The sequence below is a fragment of the Rhinatrema bivittatum genome, unplaced genomic scaffold (genome assembly GCF_901001135.1).
Source record: "Rhinatrema bivittatum unplaced genomic scaffold, aRhiBiv1.1, whole genome shotgun sequence".
In the NCBI taxonomy this organism is placed as follows: Eukaryota; Metazoa; Chordata; class Amphibia; order Gymnophiona; family Rhinatrematidae; genus Rhinatrema; species Rhinatrema bivittatum.
Genome location: NW_021820759.1, coordinates 185,891 through 207,372, shown reverse-complemented (window position 1 = coordinate 207,372; position 21,482 = coordinate 185,891). Strand labels below are relative to the sequence as shown.

Here is a 21,482-nt window from a genome sequence, read left to right as displayed (position 1 = left end):
TAAGAAAAGACATGAATACTACTGAGGCGTAGAAAAAGTACATTCTTTAATAGTCTATTGGCCTTAGCTGCTAAGCTGTGTTAGGCGTTTACAGCTTAATGCTGTGATAATGGCAGTATGTTAAATACAAACATTATCCCCTCCCCAATAATACTGGTGTGGTAATGAGTGCTTTGCAAATGCATGCAAAACAGCTTATTACTAGGCAATTGCAAGCCATGTTATTTAAATGAAAGTTAGCTACAACTCTGAAGTGGCATGAACAACCCCTCCCCAACATGTGTAACCCACTCCTTGGGGGTTTTGTGAGGCCCCATATCAACCCCTGCCACCCTTAGAAGTAGCTTCAGTGCCCAATTTCAAAAAAATTAAGAATAAATACCCTCTCCTTCCTTCCTTCCTTCCCAACCGCACCCTTTGTAAACAATGATCCCTCTTGGGCTTACTACCTCCCCAATAGTCCTCTGACTCCCCTCATACACTGGCAGTCCCAGCCCCACTAGGCCATCAGGAATAATAAGTTAATATCAGGTGGGGTTAGACTAGGATGGTTAAGGTTTGCATGCCTATGGGAGGGGGGTCGTAGGTCAATAGGGTGGGGTGTGGTGTGGTGATATTTTGACATGCAGATATTTTTACTAAGTATATATATATTAATGTTTTTTTATTTGTTTTAATTTTAGGTAGTAAAAATGATGATTGTAGTAGTGGTGACGTTTGCAATATGCTGGTTGCCCTACCACATTTACTTCATAGTCACTGCACTAAACAAACAACTGACAAGATGGAAATATATCCAGCAAATTTACTTGGCCAGTTTTTGGCTGGCCATGAGCTCTACAATGTACAATCCCATCATCTACTGCTGTCTGAACAGAAGGTAAGAAACAACTATTTGATGTAGGACTGCATAGTAAAGCTCAGTAGAAAATAAAATAAATTAGAATGAGCCTAATATTCTTTGTTGCTAAAAAAAAAAAAAAAATCTTACCATTAGTGACTATTTTGAAAATAGCATCCCATACATTCTTTTGTAAATTTCAGTTGAGAAAACAAATCTCGGGTCCTATTTATTAAACACCGTTAGCACACATTGAATACCTGTATTAGCATTAAAGTTGCCTTAAAGAAGTGTTAACACATGTTAATGCCTTTGTGTTACCGGTGAAGTGGACATTTTTCCAATAACAGTTTATTAAATGGTTCCCTATGTGAGATTAAAAGCTATTTAGGTAAGACAGAAAACCAACCTTTTATGCCCTATAGTAATAGTATGTACGTGTAATAAACTAGAATCTAAAAGTTCAAATCTACCACCTACTGGGTTATTAATAAATTATAGATTACAAGATTACACATTATCACTTGTATCTTTCATTTGATAATAATCTAAATAGAATCTCATTTTAAAATGGTGCTAAATAAATTGCCATAGTATTCACACACTATCAAGGAAATGTTTTCTCTGAAAAGAAAAATGATGTACTCACTTCTCTTTTAAGCCAGTATCAAAACCTGAAAAAATACAGTAGTCAACACGACTTGCAGTAATGACTGTTTGATTCGTGTCTAGAGCCCGCAGAGATGTAATCATGGTGATATTTAATTCAGTTCTTCAAGCTTTATTTTAAGATATTACAGTGCTAGAAATTTCAACAGTAATAAAGCCTCTTTTCAACAAACAATTTGGGAGTCAATGAATTTATAAGGATAGTTTGGAATTGTAGGGTTTCACTGCTATGACAAGTAAAATAACATACACCAGTTGGAAGGGTATAATCTGGCAATAAATGTCAGAAAGGGAGAAACTGAAACTTGAGATACAGACAAGAGCCCTTAACCTACCCAAGACATTATCAATAGAGAACTCTGTGCCACTAGAAAAATGTAATTAAAATAAGTCTAAATATATTTTGGATTTCTCTATAACATTTATCCCTAACCATGAAGATGATGGGCCTCAGAAGTAAGTAGAATGTCTGTATTAGAAAATCCAAATATGGGCTTCTCACCACAGCACTGCAGATCATTTCCAGAATAATTATGATATTCAAGATTGCATTGTGTTGCCGTTTAATATGGCAATTTAATTTTCTTCCAGACAATACTGAGCTACAGTATATTTGTCCCTCCTTTAAAGAACCCTTAGTTTCTTACATTACATTTTCAGTAAATGTGATGCCTCTTTATGGTTTTTCCATTTGTTAACGCATGATCAGTCCTTAGTGCAGTGCCTTCTGTCTCCCCCATCTCCATACAATTTTAAGTGAGCATGCACATGTGTGTGCAATTGCTGCGTCTACTGCATAAGCTGGGGGATTTTAGTAGACGTGCGCTGACACAATTACCAGTTTTCTCAGTTCGCCCAGGCAAGGTATAGGACTTCAAAACACCCCCAGGTTTAATAGCCTCCCTTTCCCTCTGTTAGCCCTGACCCTTAAAACCCCACTGACTAGCCTAGAATGTTTTTTTATTTCAGTAAAGTTAGGCAGCAGGGGACTCCGGCGCCTGCCTGTGCGCGCATATGTATTAACTTGCACATCTCTTAGCTTTCCCTGCCATGCCCGTGCCCTGCCCAGTCCATGCCTATGCCCGCCCCTTTTTCAAAACACTTGACTTCTGTGTGCATAGCGGGAGATACACGCATACTCAGGCAGCTTATAAAATCCACTCGGTATGTGCTGGCCCATCTTGGGCATGTATCTCCCAGCTTTGGTGTGTGCAAGGCTTTTAAAATTCACCTATAAGATTCCAACTGTCATGGGACGCAGCAGGTATGGCCCTCAAGCCCTTCCTCACCACAAGAATGCAGTTGCATCAAGGATCAGCCCTTATTTATATACCTCTACAGCTTACTAGGCTATTAAGCTATCCACTAGGGATGTGAATCGTTTTCCATATCGTCTTAACGATAGAAATCGTGTGGCAGGGCAAGAAAATCGTCTTAGGCACGATTTTTTAGTTAAAAAATCATTAAAAATCGTTTTTTCCGATTAGTGCGCACTAACTCGAGTTAGTGTGCACTAACTCCCGTTAGTGCGCACTAACTGGGAGTTAGTGCGCACTAACTGAAAATGATACAATTTGACACTTTTCAGGTCAGTTAAGGTCAGTTTAGGAATGAATATGTATTCCTATTGGCTGCCCTCTTATTTATTCATGTTACCAAGTTTCCTACTGACAGTATATGGGGGATGGGAAATGGAAACAGTTGGTAGCTTGACAAAACAAGTAATGTGATCAGTCAATGTGACTAGAACTTGTGCCCTAACCCTGATACCAGGGGTATTGTGATCTTCCTGCACACAGTGCCCTATCCCTATTAATACCAGGAGTGTTGTGATCTTCCTGCACACAGTGCCCTATCCCTAATACCAGGGGTGTTGTGATCTTCCTGCACACAGTGCCTTATTCCTGATACTGGGGGTGTTGTAATCTTCCTGCACACAGTGCCCTATTCCTGATACCGGGGGTGTTGTGATCTTCTTGCACACATCCCGGTATCAGGGATAGGGCACTGCATGCAGGAAGATCACAACACTCCTGGTATTAATAGGGATAGGGCACTGCATGCAGGAAGATCACAACACTCCTGGTATTAATAGGGATAGGGCACTGCATGCAGGAAGATCACAACACCCCTGGTATCAGGGATAGGGCACTGTGTGCAGGAAGATCACAATACCCCGGAGGAGTGAGGGTCAGGCAGCTCCCCCCTGTCTGTGAAGCCAGCCTCTCACTAGTAATGCAGGGAGGGAGCTGTCTCAGACTTCACCATCCTCCCCCCCCCCCCCTTACCCACACACCATTCACTAGCTGGGACATGGGGGAAGTCAGGAGTGAGGGTCAGGCAGCTCCCCCCTGTCTGTGAAGCCAGCCTCTCACTAGTAATGCAGGGAGGGAGCTGTCTCAGACTTCACCATCCACCCCCCCCCCTCACCCACACACCATTCACTAGCTGGGACATGGGGGAAGTCAGGAGTGAGGGTCAGGCAGCTCCCCCCTGTCTGTGAAGCCAGCCTCTCACTAGTAATGCAGGGAGGGAGCTGTCTCAGACTTCACCATCCTCCCCCCCCCCCCTCACCCACACACCATTCACTAGCTGGGACATGGGGGAAGTCAGGAGTGAGGGTCAGTCAGCTCCCCCCTGTCTGTGAAGCCAGCCTCTCACTAGTAATGCAGGGAGGGAGCTGTCTCAGACTTCACCATCCTCCCCCCCCCCTCACCCACACACCAGTCACTAGCTGGGACATGGGGGAAGTCAGGAGTGAGGGTCAGGCAGCTCCCCCCTGTCTGTGAAGCCAGCCTCTCACTAGTAATGCAGGGAGGGAGCTGTCTCAGACTTCACCATCCTCCCCCCCCCCCTCACCCACACACCATTCACTAGCTGGGACATGGGGGAAGTCAGGAGTGAGGGTCAGGCAGCTCCCCCCCTGTCTGTGAAGCCAGCCTCTCACTAGTAATGCAGGGAGGGAGCTGTCTCAGACTTCACCATCCACCCCCCCCCCCCTCACCCACACACCATTCACTAGCTGGGACATGGGGGAAGTCAGGAGTGAGGGTCAGGCAGCTCCCCCCTGTCTGTGAAGCCAGCCTCTCACTAGTAATGCAGGGAGGGAGCTGTCTCAGACTTCACCATCCACCCCCCCCCCCTCACCCACAAACCATTCACTAGCTGGGACATGGGGGAAGTCAGGAGTGAGGGTCAGGCAGCTCCCCCCTGTCTGTGAAGCCAGCCTCTCACTAGTAATGCAGGGAGGGAGCTGTCTCAGACTTCACCATCCTCCCCCCCCCCCCCTCACCCACACACCATTCACTAGCTGGGACATGGGGGAAGTCAGGAGTGAGGGTCAGGCAGCTCCCCCCTGTCTGTGAAGCCAGCCTCTCACTAGTAATGCAGGGAGGGAGCTGTCTCAGACTTCACCATCCTCCCCCCCCCCCCCCCTCACCCACACACCATTCACTAGCTGGGACATGGGGGAAGTCAGGAGTGAGGGTCAGGCAGCTCCCCCCTGTCTGTGAAGCCAGCCTCTCACTAGTAATGCAGGGAGGGAGCTGTCTCAGACTTCACCATCCTCCCCCCCCCCCCTCACCCACACACCATTCACTAGCTGGGACATGGGGGAAGTCAGGAGTGAGGGTCAGGCAGCTCCCCCCTGTCTGTGAAGCCAGCCTCTCACTAGTAATGCAGGGAGGGAGCTGTCTCAGACTTCACCATCCTCCCCCCCCCCCCTCACCCACACACCATTCACTAGCTGGGACATGGGGGAAGTCAGGAGTGAGGGTCAGGCAGCTCCCCCCTGTCTGTGAAGCCAGCCTCTCACTAGTAATGCAGGGAGGGAGCTGTCTCAGACTTCACCATCCTCCCCCCCCCCCCCCTCACCCACACACCATTCACTAGCTGGGACATGGGGGAAGTCAGGAGTGAGGGTCAGGCAGCTCCCCCCTGTCTGTGAAGCCAGCCTCTCACTAGTAATGCAGGGAGGGAGCTGTCTCAGACTTCACCATCCTCCCCCCCCCCCCTCACTCACACACCATTCACTAGCTGGGACATGGGGGAAGTCAGGAGTGAGGGTCAGGCAGCTCCCCCCTGTCTGTGAAGCCAGCCTCTCACTAGTAATGCAGGGAGGGAGCTGTCTCAGACTTCACCATCCTCCCCCCCCCCTCACCCACACACCATTCACTAGCTGGGACATGGGGGAAGTCAGGAGTGAGGGTCAGGCAGCTCCCCCCTGTCTGTGAAGCCAGCCTCTCACTAGTAATGCAGGGAGGGAGCTGTCTCAGACTTCACCATCCTCCCCCCCCCCCCTCACCCACACACCATTCACTAGCTGGGACATGGGGGAAGTCAGGAGTGAGGGTCAGGCAGCTCCCCCCTGTCTGTGAAGCCAGCCTCTCACTAGTAATGCAGGGAGGGAGCTGTCTCAGACTTCACCATCCTCCCCCCCCCCTCACCCACACACCATTCACTAGCTGGGACATGGGGGAAGTCAGGAGTGAGGGTCAGGCAGCTCCCCCCTGTCTGTGAAGCCAGCCTCTCACTAGTAATGCAGGGAGGGAGCTGTCTCAGACTTCACCATCCTCCCCCCCCCCCCCTCACCCACACACCATTCACTAGCTGGGACATGGGGGAAGTCAGGAGTGAGGGTCAGGCAGCTCCCCCCTGTCTGTGAAGCCAGCCTCTCACTAGTAATGCAGGGAGGGAGCTGTCTCAGACTTCACCATCCACCCCCCCCCCCCTCACCCACACACCATTCACTAGCTGGGACATGGGGGAAGTCAGGAGTGAGGGTCAGGCAGCTCCCCCCTGTCTGTGAAGCCAGCCTCTCACTAGTAATGCAGGGGGGGAGCTGTCTCAGACTTCACCATCCTCCCCCCCCCCTTACCCACACACCATTCACTAGCTGGGACATGGGGGAAGTCAGGAGTGAGGGTCAGGCAGCTCCCCCCTGTCTGTGAAGCCAGCCTCTCACTAGTAATGCAGGGAGGGAGCTGTCTCAGACTGGTATCAGGGTTAGGGCACTGTGTGCAGGAAGATCACAACACTCCTGGTATTAATAGGGATAGGGCACTGTAAGAGATGACTGTAGTAGATTGAATAAAGATCTGATGTTTCTGCTCTCCTCACACCAAACAAAAACAACACACAAGCAGAGAAGCCCTTCTTACAAAGCTGAGCTAGTGAGTTAAGTAGGAGGAAAAGTAAACATACTGGTGCCAGTGTGGCTACTTAAAAAATACACTTACCAACAATCAATTACATATATTTGAACTGTGTACAGTTCCAGCCAGGACCACCTTTCTAAAATGCACAGTGATTGGCAAATTCAACATGCACTAGCATTTCAGGTGCCTGCTAACAAAAATAATAAACAAACAAGTTCTAGTCACGTGAGTGCTGATCATTACATTACGTTTTTTGTCAAGCTTCCAACTGTTTCCATTTCACATCCCCCCAACCATATTGGTAACATCAATAGATAAGAGCACAGCCAGCCAATAGGAATACATACATACATATTCATTCCTAAGTGACCTTTACTGACCTGGGAAGTGTGAACACTTTGTTTCATTTTCTGTTGGTGTTCGTTAGTTTCCAGTTCCATTTCCCATCCCCCCAACCATCACCTCAGTGGTAACCTTGGTAACATCAATAGATAAGAGGGCAGCCAGCCAATAGGAACACATATTCATTCCTAACTGACCTTCAGTGACCTGGAAAGTGTTTATTTGTATCATTTTCAGTTAGTGCGCACTAAATCGAGTTAGTGCGCACTAACGGGGAGTTAGTGCGCACTAACTCCCGTTAGTGCGCACTAACACGATTTAACGATTTTTAACGATAAATCGTTAGAATTTCTATTGTATCGTGTTCTATAACGATTTAAGACGATATAAACATTATCAGACGATAATTTTAATCGTTGAAAAACGATTCACATCCCTACTATCCACTGCCCTTCCTTTACTGCTCATTAATGCATGGTCTATATAAAAAAAAAAAGCTGTGGTAATTTATGATATTCTTTAATTCCAGAAACCAGATTGTTTGCTTCTCACAGAGACTTGGTTTACTAATCTTAACTCTATTTTTCTTAATCACTGCTGCCCGGCAGGTAGTGTTGCATTTCTCAGCCCAGGACAATGCATAGTGGCCTGCTCATTATATTTAAATGTAGCAGGGATTAGAACTCACACGAGTATTTTTCCCAGAGTTCATCTTGGAATTTTTGATGTGGGAGTTTTGCATACCCTGAGCTGTCTTCAGTGTTTGGGCCATCCTCTTTTTGGGATTTTTTTTTTTTTGTCCCTTCATATATTAAGATCTGAGCCCGCTCAGATCAGATCAATCTGGGATCTCACAGTGTAGAGGAGTGGTATGAGGAGGAGAGTTTTGAGTTTTTGGAATCGATAGGCCAACATTGAAACAGCACTTAGCCGGTTAACTTGGGCACAATCGACTAAGTAACGATGGACATCGAACAGAACATTTGGACATAAAACTGGAAAAAGTATTTAAGAACCATTAAAACAATGGTTAAAAAATCAGGACAATAAACAGGACAAGAAATGGAGTCAAGTAGAAGCGACCTGCTGTTGGTTGGCTTTATGCCAGGTAGGTAGACACCTGAGTTCCGAAGCCTCTCTCTCATTTTCAGTTGAAATTTGATATTCACCACCTTGAGACAAGTTTCCAATTGGGAAGCATTTTGGAATGGTTGGGTGGTGCCGAACAGAATATCTACTGCATGTCTTCTCTGTGAGTGGACTGCTATTTTGTGTGGAGGAAAGGATTAAGTTCCTTACAGTAGGGGTCCTCATTGATAGGATTGGCATAACAGCAGGACCGGCTGAACAGCCTTGAAGAGTACTATGTGGTAAGACTGGACTGAAGGAAGGTCTGGTTGAACAACAATGCTTTAGTTTCCTTCTGGAAGGTGAGGTAGCATGTTTCACAGCGAATAGGCTGAGGGACTTTCACAGTACTGAAACCCTCCTACTTTCCAATTTTGACAAGGCTTTGATAGTGAACAGATTATATGTCAATTCTATCAAATGTATCAGCTGCGTTTCATACCTTAAATCATAACATGTTACTTTCTTGCTTCACCGAAACTGGAGTGAGATGCACAGTACTGGTCTGGTTCAAATTTTATCTCCATGTTTGGATGCATCAGGTCAGATTAAATTCTAAGTTTTCAACCTGGCACCCCATCACTATGAGTGACCCTCAGAGTGCTGCTCTATCAATGGCCCTATGTAGTGTATATTTAATATCATTTTGCATTGATTAACTTTGACTTCTCCCATTGAATTAATTTTGACATCATTTCTTTTTATCATTGATAATGGCTATTCACATCATCCACAGTGAGTCTCACAGAACAGAAATGTCCTCAAGAGCTAAGCATGATTCTGTGTTAAATGGTGAAAATTCCTGACATAGGGCCTCATTTTCCAATATTGCAGCAGTAATGCATGAGGGGGTGTGTCCTATGCAAATAAGGCATTTTTCATGCAGTGGGGAAACATTGCCGCACCTGATGTTTTCGCCATTTGCGGAACTGGAGTTGCAAATACATCATGCACCGCCATGATTCATTGGTTGTACGATGTTTTCACGAAAGTGTCTGGGGGGGGGGGGGAGAGGGAGGGAGGGAGAGAGAGAGAGAGAGAGAGAGAGAGAGAGAGAGAGAGAGAGAGAGAGAGAGAGAGAGAGAGAGAGAGAGAGAGAGAGAGAGAGAGAGAGAGAGAGAGAGACTTCCTATAATGCCTATGCCCTAGACAGGTATTTGTATCCCTATGGGCGGGCCACCTAGTAACTCGAGGTGGGGATTAGGTATGAGCGTAGGGGGTTGGGGGCCACTTTCACATTCAACATGAGACCTATGGAAAGAACAGTGGTCTCTAGTGAAGATTTGATGGCCGTCGGAGTGAGAAAACTCACTCCAAGAAGAGATTTGGGCTACATTCTCTCCACCTAGCTTGTTGTTGCCCAGGTAGAGTGTCCATCAAGCTAGGTGGAGAGAACGTTGCCCAAATCTCCTCTTGGAGTGAGTTTCCTCACTCCGACGGCCAGCAAATCTTCACTAGAAACCACTGTTCTTTCCGTACATCTCATGTGGAATGCGAAAGTGGCCCCCAACCCCCGACGCTCATACCTTATCCCCACCTCGAGTTACTAGGTGGCCCTCCCATAGGGATACAAATACTTGTCTAGGGCACAGGCATTATAGGCTCTCTCTCTCTCTCTCTCTCTGTAAACTGCTTGGAAAATGAAGCCCATAGTCACCCAGAATATTAGAAGTTAAAATGAAGAGAAAGTGCCACTTGCCATTTTGCCTAATCAGAACCTGGAAGTTTATTATAATGCCTTAGAGAAATTAATTGTACTGCTGGATGAAATGTTCTTAGAATATGTGTTGGATACAATAATTGCAGTTGAATTTATTTATTTATATTCCACTTTTCAGGCACTTCAAAGTGGGGTTACATGCAGGTATTTCCCTGTCTCCAGAGGGCTTACCATTTAAGTTTTTTTGTATCTGTAGTTATGGAGGGTGAAATCACTTGCAGATGGTCACAAGGAGCAGCAGTGGGATCTAAATGCTGGTTTCCTTGGTTTGTAGCCTGCAGCTCTAACCACCAGGCTACTTTTCCACCATCAGAGAAATGAAAATCACTGGTACTCATTTACAGATGTCATAAAGCTGCTAAAAATACTCACACTGAAGTCTATCCTGCCAAGCACCTGCTGAGCGTATTGCTTTAATTTGCACCTCTTTGCTGCTCCTGAAAAGAGGTACAAAATGTTTAAAGGAAGAAAAGCAGCCAAAATAATATAAAGAATGCAAGCGATATCTAAACAGGAATCAAAGAATAACACTAGGGGATACAAGAGTTTTTAAATTTCTATCTTACAAATACTATGTATGTCCCTTGAATATGGTCACAGAGGTCTTAACATGGCAACTACCTTTACAGACATGCAAACAAATCAGGTATGAAGGCAATGTGAACATTTTGTTATGTTTTTTAAAGGTCAAATCTTTAAAGCCTGCCAGAGAGGATAAATACTCAGCAATAAATGGAGCTTATGTATGCAGGCTACAAATTAGCATGCTTACAAACTATGTAAATAGGATAATAATTTGCTGATTAGCTCTTATCCCCCTGTGCACAATCACTATATTTATGGATATAGCCTTGGCAGGAGCAGGGGCTCATGTGGGAGTTCATGGCCCATTCCAGTTCCCTTACTCCTGGGTTCTTCCCAGGGGGGAAGGCAAATTCTTTCAAAGCCCTTGAGGTCTTTTTGTGGAGGACTTCTGCAATAATTCAATAGGGAAAAGACACACCACCACTGTAAGTGTTGTGAAAATAAAATCCTTTTCTAATAAAACTTGGTTGCAGATAAAAAAAATCAGAGGTGTTTTCACAAGGTGGGATAGTGAGTGCTTGTGCCACTGTTGTTTGCACAGCCTATATTGTTCAAGCATAAGATAGGTCTTAACAGGTGGTGACTGATGCACCACAGTAGTAGGACTTCTGCCTAGTCAACCACCTCCCCCTTGGGTTAAACCCACAGATTCTGGCAGCCAGCAGGACTTTCTAGATGAGATCCAAAGGGGGTGGCGAAGCTGGATCAGTGGCTGAGCAGAGTGTGGTCAAGTTCAGTTCCGAGATCAAGGCAGACAGAAAGCAAGGCAAAGTTCAGGTCCAATCTGAGGTCAAGGCAAGTGGAAGGCAAGGCAAAGTCTAGGCCTGATCTGAGGTCAAGGAAATGAGACTAAACAGGAAAGAACAGCAGGGACAGACAAGGACAGCAGAGCCTGGAACAGGACAAGACACAGGACTCACAAGGACGACACCAGGAGCAAGACAGGAGCAGAAACAACACCAGGAACAAACAGGAACACTAGGAACGATCAGGAACATGCTGGCAACTAGCACTGTGAAACAAGCAAGAGACCTGTTGTGAAGGCACTGGATGGCTGCATAGCTGGTTTAAATCCCAGCAGGGATAACATCATCAACTGGTGCCACTAGGAACCTCCTGCCACAGGACCTGCAATGCTCTGACGCTCACGAGCATGCGTGCCTAGGAGCAACATCAGATGAGCAGCATGTCAGCAGCATCTTGGGGTGAATGAGGCTGGCCGTGGCATGGCTGCCACATTCAGCCAAGCATAATAGGTGCACTTTTGGTACGTACACATTCAATTCAGAAAATTAAAATTTCAAAAATCATAGTCTCAGTCAAATGGAACTCTACACATTCTGGCAGCAGGAACTCTTGGAATGGAATCCCCTTCCCTGGGGAACCTCCCTGGTAGTGCCTGCAAAAGTGAATGCAGATCCTCAGCACCGAACTTGATTGTATTGTTGATTTTGAACAATAAAATTATTAATTAAAAAAATAATAATAAGGGTGTTCCTCCTTAGAGAAATAGAGATGAGCCTCTGACTAATGCTTTCCTCAGGCAGCAGCTCTAAGCTGGCCTTCCCCAAGCTTGGCAAACCTCCTTTTGATTCCAGTTTGTGATCTCCATTCTTTACTCAGTTGATGTATATTCTCCCTGAACAACTGAAAAGTAGGAGAATTCCTCTCCCTCCCTTGAGATCATGTCTGGGTCTTCAGTAGTATCTGGGTCTCCTTGGATTCCAAGCTGCAGCAAACTCTCAAAGTCCTGAAGGTCTGAGTACCCTGACTGTAGGCTCCTATTACCTTCTCAGGACAGGAGAAAGGCAGTCCTCTCCCTTGGAAAGATCACCCCAAGAAATCCCTTTTAGAAAGAGAGAATCCCAAAGAAGCAGGAAAAGAAGAAGAACCCTGCACTACGAAGGAGCAGAAGTTTTGTCAAACTGTTGGCACCTCCCACTGGGGAGTGCCTACCACCTTCTCCGATCCTGCACTCTCTTTCTGACCTCACACCTAAGGTTCATTGAGACCCTGAGACTTACTAGTAAGGCACGGTTTTGTGATCCCTTACATGAAGGCTTTCAAGCCCTGGTAAATTTAGCACCTGCTAGAAGGTGATATTAGACATTAGTATGCCAAGAGGGCTGGCACACAGGTATCTAACTCAGGGCTCTGAACCCCCAGCCTCAATTTTCCTCATCCATCCACCCCCTGACAAAAAAAAGAAGCTTCTTAAATCACCACTGCCCCCTGCATCCCACCCCAAAAGCATGGCCAAAGATTTACCATACATAGAATTCAAGGAGTTTATATTAAGTCCTTATTAAGGGGTCACCAAAGCAAATAGCAGGATCATATATAGCTGATTTTAGCTTGTGTTTATTATTTATTATAGTCAGTCTACTATCCGTTATTTTGTATATATTGTGTGAAATTGTTTACATATTCTGATTTTTTCTGTACCTACCTGTTACTAGTATTCTATCATTTAAAACAGACACAATACTGGAAGACTAGAAGATGGCCAATGTGAAGCTAATTTTTAAAAAGAGATCCAGGGATGATCCAGGAAACTATAAACTGGATAGCCTGATATTGATGCTGGACAAAATAGTTGAAGCTATTCTTAAAATCAATGGAAATATAGACAGTCATGGCTTAATGGGGAAGAGTCAACATGGTTTTAGCAAAGAGAGGTCTTGCCTTACCAATCTTTTACATTTTTTTAAGAATGTAAATAAACATAAGAACATCTCATTGCATTTCATTTACTAAGTTAATATCCAGGTTGATCAAACATGTTCCCCAAGTGGTGGAACAAATAAAAAACATAATCATAATAACCAAAATGATCAAATATAAACATAAAAATAACACATAAAATTCATATAAACATAAAAACAAAAACAAAACAACCAAATTCATAGTTGGGTATCCTAAAGAGCCAAATACCGGTATAGAAATTTTATTAAATAAATAAAATAAATAAATATACATAATTTAAACAAACATATGACTCTCTACAGGCAACAAATTTGATGTTATCAAATGCCTTATTAAAGAACCAGGACTTCACTGCCTTCCTGAATTTCAATAATCCAGAACTGAAAGAATGTTAGATGGCAAAACACTGCATGATGACGGAGTCTGAAAACTAAATGAAGATTCCCTTGCGGATTCTAAACAAATAGATGGAGGAGGGATGTGAAGCAACCCAAGCTTGAGAAGAGCAAAATATCCTTGAAGGAATATAAGGGGTGGATTTTAAATGCCCTGCGCGCGTAAATCCGGCCGGATTTACGCGCGCAGGGCCCTCACGCGCCGGCGTGCCTATTTTGCATAGGCCGCCGGCGCCCGCAGAGCCCCGGGATGCGCGTAAGTCCCGGGGTTTTTTTAAAGGGGCGGGAAGGGGTGTGTCGGGGGCGTGGCAGAATGACGTGGCGTTTCGGGGGTGTGATGCGGCGTTTTGGGGGCGGTGACGCGGGCGTGGTTTCGGCCCGGGGGCGTTCCGGGGCCGTGGCCGCGGCCTCCGGACCAGCCCCTGGGACCGGAACACGGAGCGGGGCAGCCAGCCGGCGCGCGCAGATTTACATCTGCTTTTCGCAGGCGTAAATCGTGGAATAAAGGTAAGGGGGGGTTTAGATAGGGCCGGGGGGGTGGGTTAGGTAGGGGAAGGGAGGGGAAGGTGGGGTGAGGGCGAAGGAAAGTTCCCTCCGAGGCCGCTCCGAAATTGGAGCGGCCTCGGAGGGAACAGGCAGCACGCGCTGGGCTCGGCATGCGCAGGTTGCACAAATGTGCACCCCCTTGCGCGCGCCGACCCCGGATTTTATAAGATACGCGCGGCTACGCGCGTATCTTATAAAATCCAGCGTACTTTTCTTCGCGCCTGGTGCGCGAACAAAAGTACGCGATCGCGTAATTTTTTTAAATCTACCCTTAAGGAATTAACAATTTAGAAAATTAAGAGGGAAAACCAGAAAAGAGTGTACGAGAAACAATACAGAGCACTTTAAACCAAACTCTGTAAATAACCAGTAGCCAATGTGATTGTTTAAAAGCTGGAGAAATGGGATCAAATTTGTGCAAGCCTAAAATCAGCCTTGCAGCCATATTCTTCACCAGTTGCAAATGCTTCAACTGAATATTAGAGACTCCCAACAATAAAGAATTACAGTACTCAATCTTTGAGATCACAAAAGCATGGACTAATGTCTCCAAATCTTTGTTTCTAATAAAGGATGAAGTTTCCTGATATATCTCAAAAAGAAAAAAGATTTCTGCACTGTAGAAGAATTAAAATTAGTTATAGAAAGAGAAGAATTTAACTGTACCCCCAAGGAAACAACTGTAGACTTCAAAAGAATAGGTGTACCTGACATCAAAGGTGCTACACCTGGGAAAAAAGACTTTGAGCTAAACCAAACTGCCTCAGATTTTAAAGAATTAACTTGCAATCTATGGTCTGTCTCAACAAAGCAGATACTCCACCTAAACAAGTGTTGAAAGGAGACAAATCATCAGCAGTTTTCACTTCAAAAAAATGCTGTTATCTGTAAATCATCTGAATAAAATGATGGGTGAAAGCCCATGTCTTGAATCAAAATGGCCAGAGGAGAAACAAAAATATTAAACAATAATGGAGACAAAATGGAGCTCTGAGGGACTTCAAATGGAAGTTGTAGCCTCACTAGAAATCTTATCATTTTAATCCACCAGAAAGAACACTCTGAAAGAAAAGAGGAAAACCAGTTCAGGGCCTTGTTTGCAATAATAATTTCACATAGTCTTAAAGAGAGTAGTTGATGATTGACAGTATCGAAAGCAGCACTCACATTTAAAAAAAACTGTTAGCACAGTTACCTTACTGGATCAGACTGAGGGTCCATCAAGCCCAGCAACCTGTTTCCAACAGTGGCCAATCCAGGTTACAAGTACCTGGCTTGTACCCAAACATTAAATAGATCCTATGCTACTGATGCCAATAATAAGCGGTGGCTATTCCCTAAGTCAGGGAGATTATGGACTTCTTCCCCAGGAACTTATCCAAACTTTTTAAAAACCCAGCTACATTGATTGCCTTAATCACATCCTCTGGAAATGAATTCCAGAGCTTAATTGTGCATTGAGTGAAAAATTATTTTCTCCAATTTGTTTTAAATGTGCTACAAGCACTCCTTGTATTATCTGAAAGAGTAAATAATTGATTCACATTTAACTGTTCAAGTGATTTTATAGATCTCTATCATATCCCCCCCTTAGCCATCTCTTCTTCAAGCTGAACAGCCCTAACCTCTTTAGCCTTCCTCACAGGGCAGCCATTCCTTTATCATTTTGGTTGCCCTTCTTTGTACCTTCTCCAGTGCAACTATATTTTTTTTGAGATGCGGCGACCAGAATTACACACAGTATTCAAGGTGCAGTCTCACCATGGAGCAATATAGAGGCATTATGACATTTTCCGTTTAATTCACCATTCCCTTCTTAATAATGCGTAACATTCTGTTTGCTTTTTTGTCCGCTGCAGCACACTGAGCCAACAGCTTCAATGTATTATCTACTATGATGCCTAGATCTTTTTCCTGGGTGGTAGCTCCTAATATGAAACCTAATATCATTTAACTACATGAAGGAAAAGGTGAGCCGACTGGTATAGTGTATTCGGATTTTCAGAAGGCATTTGACAAAGTCCACCATGAGAGACTGTTCTTTAAATTACAAAGTTATGGGCTAAGAGGCAATGTCCGATTGTGGATCGGTAATTGGTTAAAATACAGGAAAGAGAGGGCGGGATCAAATGGTCAGTTTTCCAAATGGAGAAAAATCATTACTGGAGCATCATAGGACTAGGTACTGGGAGCTGTGCTATTTAACATATTCATATAGATCTGGAAAAGGGAATGACAAGTGAGGTGGTCAGATTTGCAGATGACATAAATTTATTCAAAGTTGTTAAACAACAATGGATTGCAAAGTACTGCAGAGGGACTTTGTGGGAATAGGAGATTGGGTAACTGAATGGCAGATAAAATTTAATATGGAAAAGTGCAAAGTGATACACAAAGGGAAAACTAATCTGAACTAAAGATACATAATGCTGTAGTCTCTATTGGGAGTCATTACTCAGGAAAAGGACCTTGAAGTCCTTGTGGACAATATGTTGAAAATAACAGACACACTTGGCAATTCCCCTGGAATCCTATAAGAAGTGCCCTCCCTCTCTGCCTGCCCCCCAACAGCCCCAGGAGCAGCGCAGCCTGCCTCTCCCTCCCCCCCCCCCCCCCCCCCCATTCTAGCAGCAGTAGAGCCATCCATGGAAAATCCTCAGAGGCTCCTATTAATAGCCCTCTCCCCTCCAGCCCCAGCATAGTCTGCTCCTCCTCTCCTGCAGCCCCAGGCCCAGATCGGCCTGCACCCCCCAGGCTGAGCTCCTCCCCCAGTCCCAGCATAGCCTGCCCCCACCAACCCAAGCCTCAACCACTCTGCCTCCATAAATCGGATTCATTCTTTGAGGGGTAGAAACTGTTTGCACAAAGGGCACACATGCAACCTCTCATCAAGTGGTACATATCATACATGTGGCAGTCAGTGCAAAAATCTGGATAGCCCCTCCCTCTCTCTGCCGGGCTACTGCCTGTCTCTTAATTTTGTTTAGTTGTTAGCAATTTAAAATTTCTAAGGGTGGAGGAATGTTCAGACAAATCTAATGGTTTATCATATTTGTATCAGTGATCCTTCAGACAGAGACTACACTTAAGTTTATAACTGCCTGGTTGCAGAGCTTATTGTCTTTTGTTTTGAACTAATCCCCTGTTATTGTAGCAAATAACTAAATCCGTTGTTGCTGAAAATATAGTGGAAGTGGTCTTTTTGGCACATGCTTTCCAATCCTCTGCTGCTGAAAAGCGGGTGGGATATGTGGAAGTTGAGGCTATGGAAGCTGAAGCCTAGATGATTTGCATTGTCCTCCAGAGTCCTTGCGCTGTGGCTGCCGGGAGACGTTTGCAAATGATCCTTCTAGTCCTTTGGTGCTGGAAAAAGTGCAGGGCCTATAGAAGCTGAAGCCTGGATGACTTGCAGTGTCCTCTGGAGTTCTCTGCTTCTGGGAGAAGTATGCAGATGAGCCTTCCGGTTCTCTGCTGCTGACAAACAGCACATTGTATATATGGTAAATCCACAGCTCAGTTCGGTGGCATTTAAAAAAAAAAAAAGCAAATAGTATGCTAGAAATGATCCAAAGATGAATGGAGAAATGGGAAATATCATATTGCTTCTGTATCAAGCCATGATGCAACAGCACCTTGAGTATTGTGTGTGGTTCTGGTCGTCCTGTTTCGCAAAAGACTTTACGGAACTAGAAAAGGTGCAGAGGAGGGCAACAAAAATGATAAAGGGGATGGAACGGCTTCCCCTATGATGAGAAGCTACACAGGCTAGGGGTCTTCAGCTTGGAAAAGAGATGGCCGGGAGGGGATATAATAGAAGTTTTTAAATCACGAGTGGGGTGGAGCAGGTACACAAAGGATGGTTATTTACCCTTTCAAATAATAGTAAAACAAGGGAACACTGCATGAAATTAACAACCGGTAGATTTAAAACAAATTGTAGATGTACTTTTTCACACAGTGCACTGTGAAGTTGTGGAATCTGTTGCCAGAGGACATTGTCAAAGAGACTAGCATAAGTTTCTGCAGGAAAAGCCCCCAAAACATTTTTAGCCATGTAGACTACAGTAAGCTAGGTTAGTGCAGTTAGTGTAGCTGGGTTCAAAAAAGGTTTGGATAAGTTCTTGGAGGAGAAGCCCATTAACTGCTATTAATCAAGTTTACTTAGGGAATAGCCACTTATCAGTACATGGGATAGACTTAGTTTTTGGGTACTTGCCAGGTTCTTATGGCCTGGATTGGCCACTGTTGGAAACAGGATGCTGGGCTTGATGGACCCTTGGTCTGACCCAGTATGGCATGTTCTTATGTTATGTTTTTAACAGTAAATCGACCTACTGTAAGGGATCTGCTGGGTGCTTGCCACCTGAATTGACCACTAAGGGAGAGATGATGATGGGCTTGATGGACCTTGGTCTAACTCAGCAAGGCATTTCTTGTGCTGTTGGGAAAAGTGCATAATCAAATTTAATAAAATAAATGAAAATAAGAAATAGAGAATCTCGTTCAGGCACCCACTGCCCCAACACAGAAGAAAACCCTCTAGGCTTCTCTTGACGCACATGAAACATCAAAGCCTCCTCTGCTGAAAGAAAAGGTATCCAGAGCCTCCCATGTCTCCCCCCTCCCTCCCCCCATACCTCTTCAGAATGATAACTTACTTCTCTGGAGTGACCCTTTCTTTGCTAGCAGGAGGGAATGAATGCACTTCCTGCTGGCACTGCTACAGCTCTCCAAATGGTGCAGCCTAGATGCGATTCACAATGTGTCAAGATGTGCAGTGCTGCTAGGCGGAGCCATTTGGAAAGCAGAGCTGGTGCTGGCAAGAAGTGTGTGCAGTTCTACCAGTGAACACTGAGACACCTCTGAACTGGTGAGTTATCAATCTGAGAGGGAAGGGAGGCATGAAAGGGTTCCAATAGTCCTTTTACTATGGGGCTTAGAGAATGAGGGTTAGTGAATGGGCCTAGAGGCCTTTACTTTTGGTATCAGTGAGGTAGATCGAGGGCCCTAAAGGGGGCTTTGTTGTCTTCAGAAGACTGGACAAGAGGATCTAGAAATGGCTTGGATGATGCCAGGAAGAGAGGAGACATGAGTGGGCGGGGGCACAGAAACTATTTTGGCGTTGGGGGGAGAATGAAGCGCTCTTCACTTTGGGATAGTTAACATGCTGGATTTCGACATGCAGGGCTTGCAGCTGGCCAATGTAGGCCTTTTACAGTATGCACTCTCTGCATCTCAATAACTTGGGATCAATTTTCAAAAAACACTCAGCACTTCACTTTGCCAATCAATTTTGGCAGTCTAAATTTAGGGAAACATTCAAACAACCTTAAGAGCTTAAATTTTTGACTGAAAATGATGCCAAGCTGGAGGAAAACAAAATTTAGATTCCTAGATTTAGGGCTTCTTTGGCCTACATTTGATCACCTAAGTTATGCAATGAGCATTGAAAATCTGCTTCTCCCAACGTGTCCTGGCCCTACCCATGTATTGGCTTTCTTAATTTAGCTACCGTGTGAAAATAGCTTATATTTAGATGATCAGCCTGGATCAAGTTTCAAATAGTCTCCTTTAGCCTCCTAATTTTACAGGTAGGAGGCAAAAATCCTTTGAAAATTGTCTCCTTACTGATTTGCTCACAAGAGTTAATTGTAGCATTTTTTAGGTGCTCTATAGCAACTTGGCCCCATAATATTTCAGAATCAATGGCAACTATTATTTTGTTAATTGTATCATTATATGAAAAATAATTTAGGACCTCATTTACTAATCATTTTTTCCTATAAACACAGAATGGGAGATAAGCCTTGGTAAATTAGACCCAATGTTTCTTTAAATATTTTTTATGTATGCAAATTTGACAGGGTTTCAAACTTGTATCCCTGATTCTATAAGTTTCACCGGTTTCTAGAGCTTGGATTGGTGGGGTAGAGATTCAAGCAACTCTCAACTGGGAGTATAATCAAAGGAGGCAAACTGGCAATTACTAACTTCCCTTTCGGTTTAGTTTACTGGCAGTGAGACTCAATTCCATCTGACTGCATGCAGGTAACCGAGGAGTAATATACATTGAGTACAGGAACATAAGAGTGTCACCAATAGGTGACACACTGTGAGCCAGTGAGATCACCATGGCTCTCAGGAGCCAATGACATAGAGCATGGACTCCTCAGCCCCTGGCAAGAGACTGAGACTGCTCTGCTAGAGAGTGGAGACTCCTTTTTATATCTTGCTGATTCCTCCTCCAGTAGCAAGGGATTGGCTCCTAGGACTCTACCCTCTGTTTGCTGTCTCCGTGCAGCCAGGGATTGGCTTCTGGATCTCCACCCTCTATTTCCCACACCTGTGGCTCCTCTTTCTCTTTGTTTACAGGGGGAAGGAACCAGGGTGCGTCCTTGACTTTGTGTCGCCAGGTTCTTCTCTCCCCCCTCCACCCTGGGATTTTTGGTTCCAGGGAGTTTTTGTTCCTGGGGTTTTGTTCTGCCTCCCCGGGCTGGAATATAGACCCCGAAACAATACTATGGGCCAGATTTTCAAAGGTTACACACATAAATCCTGGGGGGTTTACGCGTGTGGCCGGGCCTTATGTGCACCGGGCCTATTATCAAAGGGCCCAGCCACACGCGTAAACCCCGGGACGCGTGTAAGTCCCGAGGTTAGTGAAAGGGGTGGTCCGGGGATGGGGCAGACGGTCTCTCTCTCTCTCTCTCTCTCTCCATGCATTATGGTGCTTTTTGCATGCAAAAAGGCCATAACACCCCCTTGGTGTTCTATTTTGGAGCTGGGGAATATTCTGGGACTGGAAAGTGGGCATGGAAATTAATCTACCCTGGTTCTATTTAGCAAGCCACAACCCCCATCCTTTAAGCCTCCTTTGACTGGGATGAGTGAAGTTACTTCTGATACAGCTTCCCTTTCCCCTTGATGGTAATTTTCCTCTTTTACCTGAGGGGGTGCTACATATGCAGAGGCATACCTAGAGTATTTGGCACCTGGGATGGATATTTCTTTGGCACTCCCCCCCCCCCCCCCCCCCAATATATAATTTAAAAATTTCCTAAACATTGATAAAATATTTCAAAACAGCAGACACATCAAATAACACCCAAATAACACCAAATAATTAAAATTAACAAGGATTTAAAAAAATCTCCCTCTCCATTCTTGTTCCACTCTTTAGACTGGGGGCATGCATACACATACACACAATATGCTCCCTCTCTTATACACACACACACACATGCTTGGTGAGAGACAGAGGTTGCATGTGTGTGTGTGTCTGTGTGTGTGTGTAAGACACGCACACACACACATGCACACACACAGACACACACACACACACACATTCTCTGTACCTCTCTCACGCACACGTTCTTCCTCTGTCTCTCTCACAC

The 21,482-nt window shown here is 44.9% G+C and overlaps 1 protein-coding gene across 1 annotated transcript in view; it reads left to right on the top strand.

Moving 5' to 3' along the window:
* Positions 1-683: 683 nt before the first annotated feature.
* The window catches only part of LOC115082088 (neuromedin-K receptor-like), a gene marked incomplete at its 5' end in the record, with an annotated part of 54,933 nt that continues 34,134 nt past the window's right edge, over positions 684-21,482 (top strand). The window contains one exon of the mRNA XM_029586355.1: positions 684-880. Coding sequence (XP_029442215.1) covers positions 684-880 — 197 coding nt within the window. The remainder of the gene's footprint in view (positions 881-21,482) is intronic.